Source organism: Sinocyclocheilus grahami, unplaced genomic scaffold (genome assembly GCF_001515645.1).
Source record: "Sinocyclocheilus grahami isolate Dianchi unplaced genomic scaffold, SAMN03320097.WGS_v1.1 scaffold10.1, whole genome shotgun sequence".
Taxonomy (NCBI): Eukaryota; Metazoa; Chordata; class Actinopteri; order Cypriniformes; family Cyprinidae; genus Sinocyclocheilus; species Sinocyclocheilus grahami.
This window is the reverse complement of record NW_015505189.1, coordinates 3788309-3808522: the sequence shown is the minus strand read 5'-3', so window position 1 is coordinate 3808522 and position 20214 is coordinate 3788309. Positions and strand designations below refer to the sequence as shown.

The window sequence follows — 20214 nt, the reverse complement described above, 5'->3', positions numbered from 1 at the left end:
TTAGTGTAGCTACTTTACAGAGCCAATTCCCTGTCATTGTTTGAGTTTTCCATAGTCTAGTCATAATCTTGCCTTGCCTGTTTTCTCGTGTTCTGATTCTTGCCTGCATCCTGGATTACCCCTCTCGTCTCGCCCTGTTTGGATACTGATTACCCCTCGCCTGGACCATCGCCTGTGTTTGAATTAACCCTTTGGATTACCCTGTTTGGACATTGTTCTCTGGAGATCGACCACACCCGTTTACTGGGCTATTCTTGTGTCTTGCCCTCAATATACCTGTTGCCATTGTCTGACCCTCGCCTGTTTCTGACCACGCCTTTGAATAAAAGCTTTGCAAATGGATCCGCACGTCTCTCGTCCCTGTCGCCTCGTCACCAACACTGCATATCTCAGCCTCGTTTTCATTCCTGTCATGAATTAAATATGGCTCTACCCTGACTAAGGTCTAAAACTTACATTTTAGACACAATATTGACAGTTACTTAGCCTGTTTTTGCTCCCCAAATGAAAATAGTTCAATAAGAAGCCAATAGCAGAATAAAGCGTTGTAACTCCCCGAAAACAGGTTTTCTGAGTCATTCAGTACTTTGGAACGAATCGGTTAATTGAATGATTAATTGACTCCTAATACACAAAATGTCGGCATCTACTGGCATAACCTACAAGAATCCATAATAATAATAATAATAATAATAATAATAATAATAATAATAAATAAATATATATAAAATTTAATTTTATAAAATTGCATAGTTATGTATTCTGATTAACTATAATAATGTAAAAAAATATTTAAATTATTTAAACATGACCCTTTTGAATATCACAAGAGAACACATGTCACAAACAATGGAAAAAAAGACCAATACAAAGCAATTTTAGCATTCAACACTTTATTCACAAAGTAATGAGCACTATCAAATGTTCACTGGTAAACCAAACCAAAAATATAAGTATGATAAATCTATAGAACTGTACAAGACTTTGTTAAAACCATCTCATCTCTTTTTTAAATTCCTTTCAAAAACAGCCGTCCATTTGAAAGTGCCAAAGGAAAATTTCTCCTCTCCACATTGTCTCCTATCCTCCAGTTTATGCACAATACATCTTTATAATAATTATGATGGTTTTTAAAACAACCATACACAATCTCAGTTGTGGATGATATACACTGATATGAAATATGTGAACAGACCTGTACTGATGAAGTATCCCAGAGTATGTGGACTGATCAGGGATCAGATTATTACCCTCTTGAACATTATAATCTCAATCACAATCATCACCAAACCAAACTGATCTCAAAACAGGGATGGATGAAATACATCTGGAAGGTAATAATTTAAACAACCGTAGATACATCACCATAAAAAAACTGAATATGTGTATTAAAGAACTATTAAAAATATGCTGCATAAATAAACCTCAAGATGGAGTGATATCTTTATGTCTGGCGGTCAGTTTAGCTTCAAATGTGTAATAAAAAATATCCTTTAACCATTTACATTGCAAACACACATTAAAATACATACATATTTCATATATTTGCTCTGATATTTGTAGCATTGTGTATAGCAAAAGTTTTAAGAACAAGCTAAGGTTACAAATATGACGTGGGATGTTTTGTACATCAAAATTTCTTTCTCAGTGTGCTTGGGGAAAACATACATTTTTTGTCAAATACGTCAAATGAACCATTTTTCTTTTTTTATTGGTTAATTGGTTCAACTTGTTATACTGCAATAAGCAGCCAGGAAACTGTAAGAAATTTAGATTTAGATTTTTTTCTATTGAACAAAAAAAACTTTTTGAAATCAAATGAAATCAGAAAGCTCCATTTAATTACACTTAAATTCACTTTTGACATCAGATACAGCATGTTCACTCTCACACAACACACAAACACACACATTCGCCACTGACCTGTCTGAGGTGTTGTTCAGTGACGTTATACGGCTGTAAAAGACATTGTCCCACAAAGTGAGACATCTTCTGGAGACACCAAAAAAGAGAAAAGCAGCCATCAAGAATTATGTTGCAAAACCGGTTTCAAACTGAGTCAAGTATGAACGGTCACAACAACTCAATCCTTGTGGAGTTTTACTGCTATTAATTTTAACCCCCAGCCTTCCCAAATCCCATCAAAAAAGATGAAAGAATAAAAACAGAGTAAAGAATCGAAGTTAAAAGATAAAAATGTGCTCTGTTCAAAGCCTAGCCGATCTCATGGACAAGTTGGGAAAACAGTCCAACTGTAGATGGAAATGTCACTGCGCTTCTGAGGCCAGTCCATAATGGAGCGAGGGATCATACAGGAGAAGAAAAACAAACTGTATGCTGGCATTAAACATTCTCTTCCTTCACATCCATCAAATTTAGAAGTATTTTGCGATGTCTGTCTGAGATGGGACGGTATGAGTGAGAGGATTATTACATAAGAGTCAAACCGTTTCCTGCAAAATGTCATTGCAGTCACAGTGGGCGGAGCTTAACCTTCCTGTCCGTCTCTGAACAAACTCCTCCTTTTCCTCCTCATCACCGTCCCTCCCTTCTCTCTGTATGTCCCCTTTCAGTTCTCCAAGAGGAGTGTCCCAGCCTGCATTGTCCACTTGTGACCCGACAGGTCGCATGGGATGTGATGAAGGCGAAGGAGGAGAAGAAGAAGAAGAAGAGGGACGTTCCACTTGGTTTAGCCCCAAAGCGTCTCTCAAGATCTCAGCGCCAGCTTCCTTCAATAAAAGAGCGGGTGTGGCCAGAGTGGTCAGGTAGATGGCTGAAGCGGATTGGCTGGAGGACACCAGAGCGTGGCCTCTTCCTGTTTGTCCGTCGTCAGGGCGGCGTGGAGAGTACGGTTGGTTGTCATTGCTGAGGAGCGTGAACATGTGGTCCACGGAGCGGCTGAAATGAGCCCAGTTCTCGAGGCTGAGGGTGAAGTTGAGTTTGAGATCGTAGGCGTGCTCATCAAGTCTGTACAAAGGTTCAAGTTCGGACCAGTTCGGCTCACCGGGAAACATGTTGGTGTCTTCCGGGACGTCCTCGTTCCATGAGTTATCCTTCCCATCCTTCCCATATCTGTCCTCTGTGGGGGAACACAGCCACAAAGGTTAAACGTTTTCATCCAGTGACAAAACAATTTAAGGCACTGATTAAAAGTGGATGCATCAAAATGGAGATGGATGCTTGTGATTGTAAAAACAGAAAATAAACAACAATCAAAAACCCTGAAAAGGCTTATGATGGTGAAGGAGGGAAGTACGAAAATGTTTCAGGCTTCGAGTGAGATGAGGTGAAGATGATGAGGGGCAAGTGATGGGAATCTTCCCTCGTGCTCAGAAACAAAACTGCTAGTTTTCCAAACAGTTCCCATGCAGATAGTAAACTAATGCTGTATCATGCAGGCCAGGCAGATGCATTCAAGAGAAAGGAAATTAAAAAGAAAGCGAGAGAACGGTGATTCAGACAAGGTAGTGGCTTGGTGGCATTGTATCCTATGGACGAGAAGCAGAATTATTATCCAAACTCACAGCGATTTGGAGACAGGCTTCCTCACTTTAGGCCATTTCCGACGCTGAAACTGCCTAATGCGACAAGCAACGATAAGATAAACTGTTACCCCGCCCCCAAACACAAGCATATGATAGAGACAGAGCCAATCAGAGAACTGAAGGCTTTCACATTCACACAACAACACCCAAGGCTGAATACATGCAAGGCACAGAATAGGGCTAGAGAGAGGGAGACAAAACAAGAGAGGCAAAGACAGAGAGAGAGAACAGAATCTGAAGGAGAAGACATCTGATCTGTCAAGGAAGTAACCGCGAGTTGGAATGTTTGCAATCGGACCCACATATTGAATGGGTGGGTTTGGTTGGCCATGACGTTTATAAGAACTAACTATTAGCTTAGAAAAAGGTATATCTACATTACTGGTCACAGGTATGGGGTCAGTTTCTCTATTCTACCAGTTACCACAGAAAATAATATCAGCGTGTTCCTCAGTTTGTAAAAATGAAAAAAGAGGTTTGCTTTTACTGATTAATCTGTGCCACCAGTTACCAATTTTATTTCATTTTTTGTTTATAAGAACTAACTATTAGCTTAGAAAAAGGTATATCTACATTACTGGTCACAGGTATGGGGTCAGTTTCTCTATTCTGCCAGTTACCACAGAAAATAATATCAGCGTGTTCCTCAGTTTGTAAAAATGACAGAGGTTTGCTTTTACTGATTAATCTGTGCCACCAGTTACCAATTTTATTTCATTTTTTCTTTCGTCCTTTCTTGTGCATCATTCATATATTTCATGACAATACTATAAATAAAAGAAAATAAAAATGGTCAACGTGTCAGTGATTTTTAAAATTCAATTCAATTTATTTTTGTTTTACTCAATAATCATTAAGTATGTATTGTTAATTTTTGTACCAATAATTAGCACTATTTTATATTGCATTGACATTTTTTTCTTATTTTTATATTTTGTTTGTAGTTTTCCCAACTTAATTATCAGCTAAATTTATTGGTCATCCTCTAAAAACAAGCAAAAATAGTTTACAGTAAAACCCTTACAATTAAGTCTGTGGAGCAAAGACGGGATACTCTGTGCTCGGTAACTTTCACATAATAAATGTAAGGACACCAGAAAGACACTTTCTGTGGAAAAACTGCAGGTTAGTGACTGGAAGTTCATCCACTTAGAGTCTGCATTAAAGGGCGTTTTAGACAGCTGTACAACTTAAATAACGCATAAGCATTAATATGTGTTTTTAAAAATACCAGAATATCTTGCGGCACAGACTTCCATTGTACGTGCATTACTAAATACTTGATTTTTATTTTACTGAAGAATAAGTTATTATTATGCATTCTGACTTATTCTAGAGTAGAGCCAAACTTGTATTTAACCTGCAACATTCCTTTAACAGCAAATTGATATCAAATCAGTTATAGTTTCTACGTCATCCTCTATAACAGAGAGGTCTTCTCCTTGATTTCACATTGAGGAGTGAATTCCTGTGATGCCTTTAGGTGTGTGTGATGTGCATCAGACTATTCAACATTCACATTTAAGCTCCAAGCTGTCTACAACAGAACTGCAGAAGTGGATTAGTATCTTCATCATTCTCACAGTAGCTGTCTAGTCTACAACGGGGTTAAATTCATTTGGCACTGATACCTGTATTCATCATAGCTGCTTCTCTCTTTACCCCCTGAAGAAGAGACAATATCATTAGTTAGAGAGTGTCAAAACAATGTGATGTACAGCTCCATTAATGTATAAGATCCTCACGAAAGCATCACTGGAAAAACAACTCTGGGCTTCTGTCCAAGGGTCATGTGGAAGGTCACAGTGCCAAGATTAGATCATCCATTGTTGTGGATGGAGTTGCAAGGCTTGGAATAAATTAGCTTGATAAAAGTAATTTGGTCTTTTGGAAAATAACGAATCTGCTGGCTCAATATGCAGATGCACAGTATTAACGTTCACCTTGAGCTGATGAATTGCAATTCTGATCCCTTTCAGATGGCTTTCATGCACAATAAAATCTCAACTGACTTTTTTATGGCAAGCTCAATCTGTTGTGTTAAACTAAGCTTCTCAAACAAGTCAAGCAATGCTAAATGTAAATACCAAAATGCAACTAACAATAAAAGTGTGCACAGTTAGCTACTTTTTTAAGGAAGAAAAAGCAATTCCCATAATATCCAAGAAAACCTTTTATATTATTTTTGTACAAATTCATCTGTCATTTTATCAAATTATGTATATGTTATCACTGACAGGTTGTATGATGAAACAATTTAACGTAAAGGAAAATATGAGCTAGACTATAATAAATAAAGGTTGTTTTGCTGTTTAAGCACACTGCTGTTAAAAAGTTTGGGGTCAGAAGATTTTTTGATAGAAAAAAACACATAATAATAAAATATTTTACAATTTTACTGTATTTTTGATTGAATAAATGGAGCCTTGGTGAGCATAAAGCCCCGTTCACACCACAAAAGTTTGGGGTCAGAAGATTTTTTGATAGAAAAAAACACATAATAATAAAATATTTAAAAATTTTACTGTATTTTTGATTGAATAAATGGAGCCTTGGTGAGCATAAAGCCCCGTTCACACCAAGAACGATAACTATAAAGATAACAATATTAGCGTCCACACCAGCGAACAATATCGTCGGTTTATTCTAATGGTGCGTTCAAGTCATGTCGGATAGATCGTATTTACAAGTTGAACGCACATGAACGCCACCACAAAGTTGTTATTACGAGTGGGATACTCGAAATTTTCTTTAAGCCCCGAGTTTTCGAGTTGGGGGAGTGTCAATGAGAAACATGGCGGAATCGATGGATGCAACGTCTGTAGTTGACAGTAAATTTTTGTTTAAATTGATAGTTTAGTTGTCCTATAAACTTAAATTGGTCATGTTCTTGTTACGCAGCTAGTTAATGAAATCCAAGTAAAAAAAATGCTATAATTTTTGCACCTATAGGTGAAAAATCTTTTGATTTGCCATGTTGCATGTTGCATTTAGCTAACAGCTTTTTTTAATCTCTGTATTTTAGCGTTTGTTGATGCTGAAAATCAGTCATACTGGGATCCTGGTCTAAAAAAATGATTAAAAACGCAAAACACACCTGATGCGAATTCTTTGCTCTTCATTTTCTATAAGCAGAGTTAACAGACCCTGTTGTATTTTCTTGTAATTTATTAAAAGCCATCTTGTGCCGACTAAACTGACTTGAACGCACCTGACGTCGTAATTACGACTTGTCAACTCGTAAGTACGAACGTCCCAGGAGGACTTGAACGCAGCATAAGTGCACATGCGTCTGCCGCTTTAAATTTTTTGGGGAAAAAATCGTTCTGAAAATGATTCCAACGATATCGCTTCTCTGTCCCTATATTGTTATAGCTGTGGTGTGGACTCTGTTATTCTTTAATATTGAGAACGATTTTTAGAACTATATCTTTATCGTTATCTTTATAGTTGTCGTGCTTGGTGTGAACGGGCCTTAAGAGACTTCTTTCAAAAACATTTAAAAAATCATATAACCCCAACCGTCTGAACGGTCTATTCAGCCTTTCTATGTCCCCCCCCCCCCCCCCCCCCCCCCCCCCACTTCCTCAGCTTCTTCCTGCGCTTTTGTTCCAACAATAACCAGGCCTTCTTACCCTTCTCCTGTCCTTTCCTACAGAGACAGAGAGAATCATCAAAACTGTAATCATGCATCCATACACACACACACACATATAGACACAGAAACCCACCTGAAGGGATGGACACCCCCTGCTTTGTATTTCCTCAGTTTACTCTTGTACATGGATTTGTAACTAAAAGAGAGGAAAAATTTAGTGAGTCATCACTAAATAGAATTTTAACCAGAATATATAAAAAGAATACATAATGTACACAATACATAAATAATTATTTTCAAATATTCAGTATCTGATATACTGATTACATATTAGAATTTGTAATAATCATCAAAACTGTAATCATGCATCCATACACACACACACACACACACACACACATATAGACACAGAAACCCACCTGAAGGGATGGACACCTCCTGCTTTGTATTTCCTCAGTTTACTCTTGTACATGGATTTGTAACTAAAAGAGAGGAAAAATTTAGTGAGTCATCACTAAATAGAATTTTAACCAGAATATATAAAAATAATACATAATGTACACAATACATAAATAATTATTTTCAAATATTCAGTATCTGATATACTGATTACATCAACAACATGATGCATATCAAAGTACCATAGCATTGCCATCTGATACCGTACCATACCTTTTTTTTTATAGAAAGCCAGCTCTCTTGACATAACTCATGGCAAATTATCTTAATCTTACTCGTTCTTATAAAATATTATTATCTCATTCCTGTGTGACTGAGCTATATTTGACAGTGTCTGCTCGTAAACACAATTTGTTTGACACCATCAACACCCATTAACTTTTCACTAAGATGCCTATGTGTGCGTGGATGTGTGTGTTTATATGCCGGAAGTAAAAGGTGAACATTCTGCGTGCCCCCTTCATGTCGGCATTCTTACTCAACTCTAATAAACACAAATCCACCTCGTAAAAAAGAGAAACATAAATTACACAGTGCTTGGAGCTGCACACTATCATAGAGATGAGATAAACATTTTTGTCGCTTTTAGTGGCCTTGCTGTTAAAGACATGGACTTGTAAATGAAAGAATGAACCTATAAGTGCCAATCCAGCATTCAGTGTGAACTGTATTATTGCACAGCTCTATGTATACAGTTGGATATATACAGTGCTGATTAACCGATTATATGTAATCCGGTTTGTGAACAACATGATGCATATCAAAGTACCATAGCATTGCCATCTGATACCGTACCATACCTTTTTCTTTATAGAAAGCCAGCTCTCTTGACATAACTCATGGCAAATTATCTTAATCTTGCTCGTTCTTATAAAATATTCTTAGCTCATTCCTGTGTGACTGAACTATATTTGACAGCGTCTGCTCGTAAACACAATTTGTTTGACACCATCAACACCCATTAACTTTTCACTAAGATGACTATGTGTGCGTGGATGTGTGTGTTTATATGCCGGAAGTAAAAGGTGAACATTCTGCGTGCCCCCTTCATGTCGGCATTCTTACTCAACTCTAATAAACACAAATCCACCTCGTAAAAAAGAGAAACATAAATTACACAGTGCTTGGAGCTGCACACTATCAGAGAGATGAGATAAACATTTTTGTCGCTTTTAGTGGCCTTGCTGTTAAAGACATGGACTTGTAAATGAAAGAATGAACCTATAAGTGCCAATCCAGCATTCAGTGTGAACTGTATTATTGCACAGCTCTATGTATACAGTTGGATATATACAGTGCTGATTAACCGATTATATGTAATCCGGTTTGTGTAATCAAATTTAGTTTTAAAATACTTGTATTTTGATTACATGATTACATATTATTCAAATGGTCACATGACATGCAGGTAAACAGGTATAATATTTCATATATTTATAAAGTGTTTTATTTTGATAGTTGTAGTTAAAAATGATTTAATTGAAATTTGTATGATTTAACTAAATATTAGCTTTTTATTAAACTCATGAACCCCCAGAAGTTCCTTCACAAACCCCAGTTTGGGAAACTGTGAGGTAATATAATGTTTGATGCACTTTATGTTGTTAATAACAACAAATGGAATATATTTCTTTCTTTCCGATGGCTTGATGCTTTTATGCCGTTAAATGTAAACTATATTATCGTCTGGCTCTAATCTGCTAAATGCAACTGTAAGACATGAAGATTTTAAAATATTATAAACATCAACATCATGATTTCTGTAAAGCTACTTTGAAACAATGTGCATTGTGAAAAGCACTATACAAATAATTTTGAAAAAATGCACTGCACTATAAAATATATATTATATATAAAGTAAATATTTTACAAGGTATTTTGGAATCTAAAATTGCTATAAAATCAAAGCCACGTATCTAACTAGTTTACATTCCAAATTTGAAGTTGACATCATAAAAAACTAACAAACAAACAGTTGATGGTAGCCATTGACTTCCATATTATGGCTACCAGTCAATGGCTACCAGCAACTGTCTGGTTACCAACATTCTTTGAAATATCTACTTGGAACAATGTGAGGGTGAGTAAATGATGAAAAAAATATATATTTTTGGGTGAACTATCCCTTTAAGTAAATAAGGTATTAAAACAATGCAGACAGCATGTGCACACAAACAACACGTTCTCCAGGCGCAATTTCCCCTTTTTCTTGGTTTGAAATTTAGACTTTTTCATGCTTTGCATAGGTGTGAAGGTAACGGCAGACTGTTCCTTGATCAAAGCAGAAAAGCAGATGGAGGAACAAAGCCTGACACAAAAAAGAAATAAAGAGATGGAGAAAAGAGAAAGGAATGGAGAGAACAGATAATGCAGGAACGGGCTGCAGGTCCCTGGAGGACTACAGTGGGCCAGTCTTGTTAGAGTGAAAGTAAGAGCATGAAATATCAGGTGTCTGATCTGACAGCCCAGACATCTCTCTGCTCTCACTTCTGTTTCATAAAATAGCTCACACACACACACACACACACACACACACACACACACGTACTTGTGAGGGTCTTTATATGCCAAAAAGTATTATCATGTTTTTGGACATGGTGCCATGGTAATATTATGATATTATTAAAATGCCTGTTTATTAAAGTGTAGTACCTCAGTACTAATGGTTAGAAATTTGCTAAATTATTAAAATGCCCCTATTATGCCGTTTTTAAGGTTCCTAATATTGTTTTGGGAGTCTCCTGCAATAGGTTTAAATATGAAATTTAAACCAAAATATGCATTTAATTTCACCTCATTTCCCAATGATTCTCAAACGATTCGTTCGAAGCAATTCAAGATTCAGTCTCTCTAAACCCCTCCTGGGTCAGATGGCCCAGTCTGTTGTGATTGGTCTACCGCGTACAGCACATTTCGGAAACTAAACGCCCATTGCCATAGTTCCGTATTTTGAACGCTTGATAGAAAATATAAATATCTATTATTTATCATACTTACAGGTTGTGATTCAGTGGAGTTAGCTGGTCCAAATAAACTGGGTACTGAGCCATCTTTCAAGAGCGAGCGTTTTGTTAAATAACCTTTGTCTATAAACATTTTAAGTTTTTACTCTACTCTTGCATTTTAATGTTACCTTTTGAGAAATGTAATCAGATTGCAAGCACCGTTGACTTCCTTTAGCAAGAGCTGTCCTTGAGTTCATTTTGAGCGAATCAATAAGTGACTCAATAAATGTGACTCTGTTTTTATCACTAGAATGATCACTTCTGCTAAAAGCTCATTTCAGTCACATCCGTGTGGATTTGATGACTTCGAGAGCATGGAGTACATGTCAGGTACAACTAAGGACATGGTAACATCGTCAGACAGCATGCTGTGTGGCACATGTTTACCCTTCAGGACAGCAGCTCAGGAGGTGACGGTACGCGTTTCTGTTTGCATATAAAACAAGGAGGACAGGAAGCAAGGCAGGGCCAGGGATCAGGTGAGGATGATGATGATGAAGATGTGAAACTCCATGTTATCCTTTGCCTTGGTCCTTTCAGAGGGAAGTGTGTGTGTGTGACACATGTATTAGTCAGTGTGTTGCAACCTCTGGGCAAGATGCCTAGCAGAATGATGCAGCAGTGTGTATGCATACAGTATATGTTTGTGTGCGCTGTGGAGGTATTTTCATTTATGTGTGTGTGTGTGTGTGTGTGTGTGTGAGTGACTCACCCATATCGAGGCTGCGTGTACGAGGGTTACACTGCTTGTGTCCCTTACAGCCCCTGAGCTCCATGAGCTGAACATGCAGTTGATTGAGAACATACCGATCCAGTGTGTTCACTGCATTCACCAACTACACATTCAGTGTGAGAGAGAGAGATTTTTCATTTTTGATAACATTTTGGACTAAATATTGTCACAGTATAAGAATTTCCAATTTTACTTCTGTTCCCATTTCAATATTTATTTAGACCAGGGACATTTATTAAGAAAGTAAACATGGTCCATGGTGATTTCATGTTGTCTTTATGTCTATGTTGTCTATATGAGCACTGACCTGATATGGATCCGTGTTTATGTCAAAGTATTCCAGAAATCCAGTGGCAAATTCACAGAACAGGAAGTTGTGTGTCTCATTAATGGTCCTCATGCACCAGTAGCTGTTGTTATTGGCACTAGTGCACGCACAAAACGGCCCCACTGGAAACAAAGATGAAAAGTGTGAGACAAATCAATTCACACGTTTTCACTCCCAAATTGACACATATGAACGCTTGGTAGGGACCCCTTGGTGTCACTTTTTTACAAACTGGCCTTCTCTTTAGCTTCTGTTTTTAATGCGCAGGGAACCCCATTACTTCAGTTGTTTGCCTTATGCGTCAGATCCAGATGCATTTAATTCTTTGCATGCAGTTGTAAAAGCAATATTTTTTTTATGGTAACACTTTCATTTTAAGGACCTATTATCACTATAAACTAGCATGCATATTACTAGCATATTGGCTGTTTTTTAGTGCTTATAAAGCACATTTGAATGCCTTATTCTGAATCCATATTTTAGTCACAAGTATTTATTTCAAAGACTGACCAGAAAACAGTAGAAATGCTTTACAAATTTCATGTGTTGTAGTCTTCAAAATTACTGGGTCTGTTTAAGTTGAAAATCATACTACATAATATATATCATAATGACAGTATAGTACTCTAATATATAATTTCAAGACAATAAATCTCCCATGCTCTTCCTGTCTGTGTATTGACGCAAAAGGTTTCTCAATGAAAGTAATGGAGTAACCTGCATGCTGAAAAATCATGCTAATTGATCCAGTCCAGACTCGCAGACAGACTGTGTGTGTGTATTGTGAATCGCGTGTTAAACTCCCAAAGATTAGAGAAGCAGTCGAACACAAAAAAAGATTGAGGTTGTACTGTTGTGGTACAGTGGAATAATGAATTTTAACCACTGATTCTTTGCTGCTTCATCTTTGGGAAGTGACAATAAAACTAATTTACTTTCACAGCGTCTTCTTGACATGACGTTAACCACACGAACAAGCTGCAGTGTTTGAGGGGGCGGGTCAAGTTGTTCGCGGCCAGCAAACGGAGAACATTGTGCAGAGGTGTTACCCAGTGACGTGTATCCGTCCGTCACGGAAGTGAGATTCGAATTACTGATGACTCGTTTAGGCTGTTCAGAGTCGATTCTTTCTTTTGGGAGACAATAACTTTATTTATCGTGCACTTTTGGCTTTGCAGATCGTTTACATTCACATACAGCTACATTGCACACTGCATGAAAGGCAATATTCAAAATGTGTCACGGGGCTGACGAGACGAGAGGCGTGCGGATCCATGTGCAAGCTTTATTTAACAAGAGAAGTGGTCAAACACAGGCAGGGTCGATCAATGGCAAACAGGTATATGGCGGGCAAAACACAAGAATAGTCCTAGGGCTAGCGTAGGTCACTGATCGGCAGACAGAATCACAGGGGCGAGACGAGAGGGAAAAATCCAGGAAAACAGGCAAAGATCAGAAACCGAGAGAACAGGCAAGGCAAGGCAAAACAAGGAAACACAGAGACTCGGAACGGGGTACAGGCTAAACAATACTCAGCGGAGAATGGTTGTTTGAGTGGGTGTTATATAGCGAGTGAGTGATATGAAACAGCTGTGTGCAATCAGTGCAATCAGTGCAGTGTGTAATCAGTGCAATGAATGATGGGCTATGTAGTCCGGGGTGCTATGCAACAGTTTGTGTTGTGCGAGAGTCAATGTAACGGAAAGGGTGACCTCTGGTGGTGAATGAACGGAAGTTCATGGACAGGATTCGTGACAAAATGGCATAATAGGGGCACTTTAATATATTTTAAAATTTAATTTATTCCTGTGATGAAAAGCTGGATTTTCAGCATCATTACTCTAGTCTTCAGTGTATTCATATATAATAATATATAGTTGTTTTACATTATTGTTTTTACTAATATGATTGATTATACATAAATCATAAATTGTAAATTATTCATAAAATAACTTGATGAAGTATTAAAAATAAATAATAAATAAATCACTGTAGTGTTAAAATAATAATAAATATATCACAATGTTAAGGTGTTTTTCCTGAGTGGTGGGTAATAGTAGTTCACAGACATGCTGGTTCTGATGGCATTAGCTGTTGAAGGCATAGCTCATGAATATTTATTATGTTATGCACAAACGATTGAACATGAGATTTTAGTGTTTTAAATAGTCTATGTGACATATTGAGGTCAGCAGTAGAGTTTTTGCTCATTTGCAAGTCAAAATTGAAAGGCAAACAATAACATTATGATGAGGAATGTCCAAAAATCATCTACACAACAATTTCTCCAGCACATCGAGCTGCTATTTGTGACATTTCATTTGATAACTTCATCCCTACATTTGCTGCTGTCGGCTCTCAGGATTTTGTAGGTCAATGAATGCATGCATCAACAAACGAAAGTTAAGTCTGAAACGCTGGACTTGTGGTAATGTGGAGAAGTGGGTTGTAATCCTGTCTGCAATGTATTATTTTAATGTCAGAGATTGTCAGGAAAACAAGAAGAGGAAGGATTCTTCTGTGTGTTTGTTGTTGTACCTGACCGATCTGTTCACATGGCGTCTGGTACTCTGCGCGCTGGCACAGGTCTTTAACACGCTGGTATTTGGGCAGGTAGTTCTCCTCCTGGGCAATATCCTTCCCATCATTCAACACTTTATGCAGCAGTTTTCTGTCACCAGAGAAGTAAAGAAAAACCTCATGTTATCTGAATAAACATACGCTGACCTTTCACACCAAAAACCCAGAGCTCTCCGGCTGTTTTCACATTTAATTTGCGCTGACTCACCCTCTCTCCACCAGGAACGAGTCCCTCCACACTTTTCCTTTCTTGTTGAGCTGGAACCTGCAATTAGGAGAGACGGATGGATATTGATCTACGGCTTTGTTACTGATCACCTGGAACAGCAAATTGTCCAGAAATTGGCCGTTTCTCAGTGAACTCAAATGATGACTAAATCCAACAAACTGAGACCGAGATTGAAAAAATAGAAATGCGCAAAAATGACAAACAACTTAAACTGAAATCCAGCCTGCAATTTAAAGTGCTTTTTCCCTCCTCTACTATCCATGATGAAAAACAGAAGGAGATGTGGAGGTGAGGAAACACAAGTGCTCTCTGCACCTCCTGACCTTCTCTGCAGATATGAGCTATCGATCGGTGCTCTCACACACCCTCTCTGATCTCTGCAGGAGTTTCTGCCTGATTTAGGAGTGTTCTGGCTGGCCTTTTCTCCTATTCAGACTCCTATAGTTAGTGGCATTTGCCAAGGCATCATCATTGCACAAAGCCTAAAGCCGAAGTTATGTGTACTTTGCTCCATGCCATTTGTGTAATGGACATGAATGATACTTTAAAATTGTGTCATGAGGGTCTGCAGGGTCCCTCACTATGATATAATTTCCTGTTTTATGTTTTTAATGTTCCGTTATGTTGGTTACACCACAAAGTCTGTTTATTAATAAACAATGGAAGCCCGTTTCCGCCACTGAATAAAAAATAAAACAAGGTAATGCGACTTTTTATCTCACACTTCTGACAATTGTGATATACAAAGTCAGAATTACATGATACAAACAAGCAAATCTGACTTGTTTTTATCTTGCAATTCTGACTTTTCTCAGAATTGTGAGATATAAACTCAAAATTGAGAGTTATAAAGTGCAATTCTGAGAACAAAAGTCAGAATTGTGAGATAAAAAGTCGCAATTACCTTGTTTGATTTTTTTATTCAGTGGCAGAAACATGCTTCTATAAAATAACAGTGAAGCAGTACCTTCTTTTACTACTTGCTACTTTCTTTTCAAGAATTTCAATCTCTGAATGAGCCTTTTTCATTATATTACTTTATACCCCCAAAAAATCTGGAAAAAAAATCAGAAATTATAACAAGCTCATCATAGACAAGGTGAATTCAAATCATTGTATGTAATGTATTTTTTGTTAGGGATGGGTGTTATGGCAAAAATAAATCCCTACAAGGAAACAAAAGAATGACAGATCATTTAGACCAAAATAAGGGTGTGTAACATGACCAAAATCTTATTTCACTTATATTTTATTTCAATAATAATCAAAAAAGAGGCACTGAACTGCACTGTCGTAAACTGTAGCCGTAAAGTCAGATAGTGGTTTACTCGTTCACAATCTAATATCATCATATCGCACACCCCTATTATTAGACATATTTAAGACCAGAATATCTTGGGGTTCTCAAAACCAGAACACCTTAGCATGTGGAAGGTGATGAAATATAGAGATATTTATTTAATGAGCGTCTATCTGAGGTGATTGAGAGCACAAGGGAAGTGCAAGCCCTCCATCTCCCTGCCAGTCATCTTTCCTGAAAGCCCCTCTTCCCTCCGGATTTCTTATTTCCTGTCCCCCCCCCCCCCCCCCCCCCCTGGAATTTGCTTATTTCACTTATATTTTATTTCAATAATAATCAAAAAAGAGGCACTGAACTGCACTGTCGTAAACTGTAGCCGTAAAGTCAGATAGTGGTTTACTCGTTCACAATCTAATATCATCATATCGCACACCCCTATTATTAGACATATTTAAGACCAGAATATCTTGGGGTTCTCAAAACCAGAACACCTTAGCATGTGGAAGGTGATGAAATATAGAGATATTTATTTAATGAGCGTCTATCTGAGGTGATTGAGAGCACAAGGGAAGTGCAAGCCCTCCATCTCCCTGCCAGTTATTTTTCCTGAAAGCCCCTCTTTCCTCCAGATTTCTTATTTCCTGTCCCCCCCCACCTCCTGCTGAGATATGCATCTCTTCCTCTCATCTGAAATAAAAGAGGTACGCGGGCTAGCGGAAGAGTGCAGAGATGAGATTTCAGCAGGTGTCACGGTGATGAGGGGTTCTGTGTCAGTAGGATGTCTGGCAGACTGCCATCTGCTGCCACTCAATGACAATGAAGTGAGGTGAGGTGTTGTTCCTACGGCTCTGATAGCCTCAGGATTAGGCTACACGTAGTGTGTCGTTATCCTCAGGAAACTCAGCATTACAAGTTGATCAATTAATATAGTGAAGTAGCTAGTAGCTGCACTGAAAAAGATAACACTGAGGCACAAATTTATTAAACAGTTGTGCCACTTTTGTATGTGCTAACCTGTGTATTATTCACAAACCACCCACAATCCAGTTCATCCAGGTGCCAAGCACTGTGCTGTGGGTATTTACAGTAAATTACATTTCTGTCATTCCTTTCATCACAAACACACCTCCTTTATATGTAAATTAGGTTCATTATAGATTGTGGCTTGCTCACAAAAGGCGTTGTACTATTATATGATGATGTACTGTTTGCCTGCTTACCATCTTTATATGAACTGAAGTTCATATTAAAAAATGATACAAAAGAAAAAAATGTTTCGTAGTTGCATTGCGATTCTCTCTTCAATGATGAAATCTTTATACATTTGCAAATAAAAATTGTTTTAATTTATTGTTAATTTGCAATTGTTTTTTTTAACAAGAGTACTTATAATTAAGGAATTAATGTGTATAAATTAAATATTTCATGTAGTTCAGTTGATTAATTAATAAGAAAAGATCAAGAATAATTTTGATTAAAACCAAGAATAATTTTGGAATCAGATCATGAATCTTACAACTGAAGTCGGATCGAATCGTGAAGTGCCTAAATGTGCACACCCCTAGTAAAAGACATGTTTGTATATATTTTTGATTGATCATGGCAGCAATTATTCATCAAATGATGGAGAACAGAAAGGCATTCTTAGTGAAATCACCCCTTAACATACCAAACTTTCTTCGTATCTCCAGCCTTGTGGACAGTTCATCAGTTTATGTTTTTCAATACATGCATTTTCTTCAAACTATATCAATTGAGTTGACTTTTTGTTCTGCTGATGTAATCATGGAAGCACAGGCTCTCAGTTTCTGAAATACGGGAAAAAAAGGCACACTTCAGTAGACATCCTCACCTGTTCATCATGCGGTCTGTGCCCAGAAGTTTGAGGATGGACTTGCCGTCCATGTCTGGTGGAACGTCCATCCCTGCAATGTCCAGGATGGTGGGGGCCAAGTCTATGTTCAACACGATGTGGGGGTTGCTATGGAAACAGAAGAGGGGGTTTCCATTTGACATAATGGTCAGAAACCAGACGAGCAGTACATAAATACTGACTGATTACAGAGACAGTGATAAAATAGAGAGATCCAGAACTTGCACAAAAACAGAATACAGCTGTACTACACTGAATATTGTAATGAATATAGCCTACACTGCATACTGTTTACAATTAGTATGTAAAACAGTATGCATTATGCAACAATATACTATGTGTCTTAGAAAAGTCATCATCCACTGAGGTGGTGCGCCATGATAGGTGGGAATTTTCTGAATTTCTACAAGTGTACATATATTGATGTACACTTGTTCCCTATGTTTGCTGTCTTTCAGATTGAGCCTATATGATTTGGGATGTCACTTGAGATGGTTGAATACCCAGTGAAGTATTGGGCAATCAGATGCACACTGTCCATGAGCAAAGATGGCAGAATGCAGGTCACATCACCACTGTCCAAGACAATGTTCAAACGTCCCAAGATATTTTCGGGGACTTCTGCTGTTATGACAAAGCTGCTTGTTTTCAAAGGTTTTTTTTTTTTTTTTTTTTTTTTACAATTTATTTATAGAAATAGGAGTGGAGAGGAGAGAATTGTCAATTTATTAAAACAACAGCAACAATAATGCTAATGCTAATAATAATATTAGATTATAGATTTTTAATTATATATTAATTATAATAATTATAATATATATAATATTAATTATAGATTAGAAAAATAATATAAAACAATTAGAAATAGATATAAAATAGCATCAAATAATGAAATGTAATTTCAAAAGATTCAAGAACTGAATGTTCTTCAGGGTTCAATAATGAATTTAAAAGATTTTTCCACTTGTTTGTGATTATGGGATAAGGCTTTTAAAATCATTTTAACTCACAAATGGCATTTGGACCAATCAGACACACAGTTTTTCATTAGATTTAACAAATCAATTATTCATTAGATTAACAAATAATCACAGACCCCTCACCCAATAAACATACTGGGTGCAAGCATGTCTGGGAACGACCCCAGGCCCCTGGTTACCATGGCAACCAGGACACCTCAGCCAGATCAGATAAACTTTTTCGACCTAAAAGTATGCAGAGAGAATCTTCCTCCTACTCAGTTCTCTCTGCTATAGGAAATGACTTCTTACATTAATTCATAGACACAATTTTCTATGATTTTCCTATCATGCATATCCCAAGGTCTTTGTGTATGATTACTACCTCCTTGTATATGGTCTTGTGTATTGTATACTGTTTTAATGCATGCTTATGACAGATCACTAGTTAAGGTAAACTCACCTATACCATGTTTGGCCTCTATGAAATTGTCTTCGGATGATCTAATTGAGAGTGTATATAATATGTGGAAACCGATGCAACATAATAGTGTTCTAAGAATCTTTAATAGTTTGCATATCAACATCCAATCCAGTTCCATATGCAAATTACCATGCTTTCAGACAAAGGGTTATAAAACTCCCCAGTATTTCCAACCTCCTGATTGGAAATTCAGCCTTTCTCATTGGACAAGCCCATCCTGAGAGGCGGGACTCGTCTCAGACTTTAAAGGGCTCACGCACAGTTCCGACCAGGTCTTCTGCTAAATCTTCTGATTGCTGCCCGTGTGGAGAGCCTGAGCCGGTGCGGGCGTGCCCGGTGGGCTCCAACATATAGCCTTTCAGTCTGCGGTCCTGTTAGTTTCTGAGAAGATATGGATGTGAGCTAGAAACTCTTCTGCAACCCTTAAGTCTGCACCAGGCTTCGGCCTAGTCTTTCCACTTTGACTCAAACTGGTTCTTTTCCATCAACCAACTTCAGCAAAGATCAACTTGAGCCTTCAGACTGCATCAGGACTCTCTTTCAAACAGGCGAGACGTGCAAGTATCAAACTTAGTCTTATTAATTGATACATTAAGCATAATTTGCACCTTTTTACAAAGGTAAAGATTTTATCAAATTGTACCACAGCTTCATGTCTTTATTTCTCTTCTCTTTACTGCTTAAGCTTTAACCCCTTTTCCTATGCCAACTGTATGTGTGTGTGTGTGTGTGTGTGTGTGTGTGTATGTTAGACTAGTTTAAGTGTTAATAAAGTCTTACTTGTATCACACTTGAGGTTGTTCATTGTTTGCTCATAACTGGAGTCCCTAATCATGCAGATTTTTGCTACATGCTCTGAGCAGTATTGTACAGTAAGAAAGTTATTTTCCTTAACCAGGAAATTAACGTTCTTAGAATTGACAGACAGTTGACACTGAGATGTCAAGTAAATGCTTACAGCGGATCTAAATATTTATAATTAATTATAACTAGTTATAATTAATTATTCATATTTCCCCTTTGAGCTGATTCGCTACAAAATATTTTAGATCTGGACATAACCAGAAAAATGTATATTCATTATATATATATATATATATATATATATATATAGAAATTTT

General features: G+C 37.4%; 1 protein-coding gene across 1 annotated transcript in view; it reads right to left on the bottom strand.

Annotated features, from left to right (window-relative positions):
- Positions 1 to 876: 876 nt before the first annotated feature.
- Positions 877 to 20214, bottom strand: part of LOC107594416 (extracellular sulfatase Sulf-2-like) — a 49470-nt gene continuing 30132 nt past the window's right edge. Inside the window, exons 8-13 of the mRNA XM_016284455.1 lie at positions 17630 to 17758; positions 14457 to 14513; positions 14092 to 14339; positions 11648 to 11790; positions 11320 to 11443; positions 877 to 3079 (exon numbers count right to left, since the gene is read on the bottom strand). Of these exons, the coding sequence (XP_016139941.1) occupies positions 2442 to 3079; positions 11320 to 11443; positions 11648 to 11790; positions 14092 to 14339; positions 14457 to 14513; positions 17630 to 17758 (1339 nt within the window). The 3' untranslated portion in view covers positions 877 to 2441. The remainder of the gene's footprint in view (positions 3080 to 11319; positions 11444 to 11647; positions 11791 to 14091; positions 14340 to 14456; positions 14514 to 17629; positions 17759 to 20214) is intronic.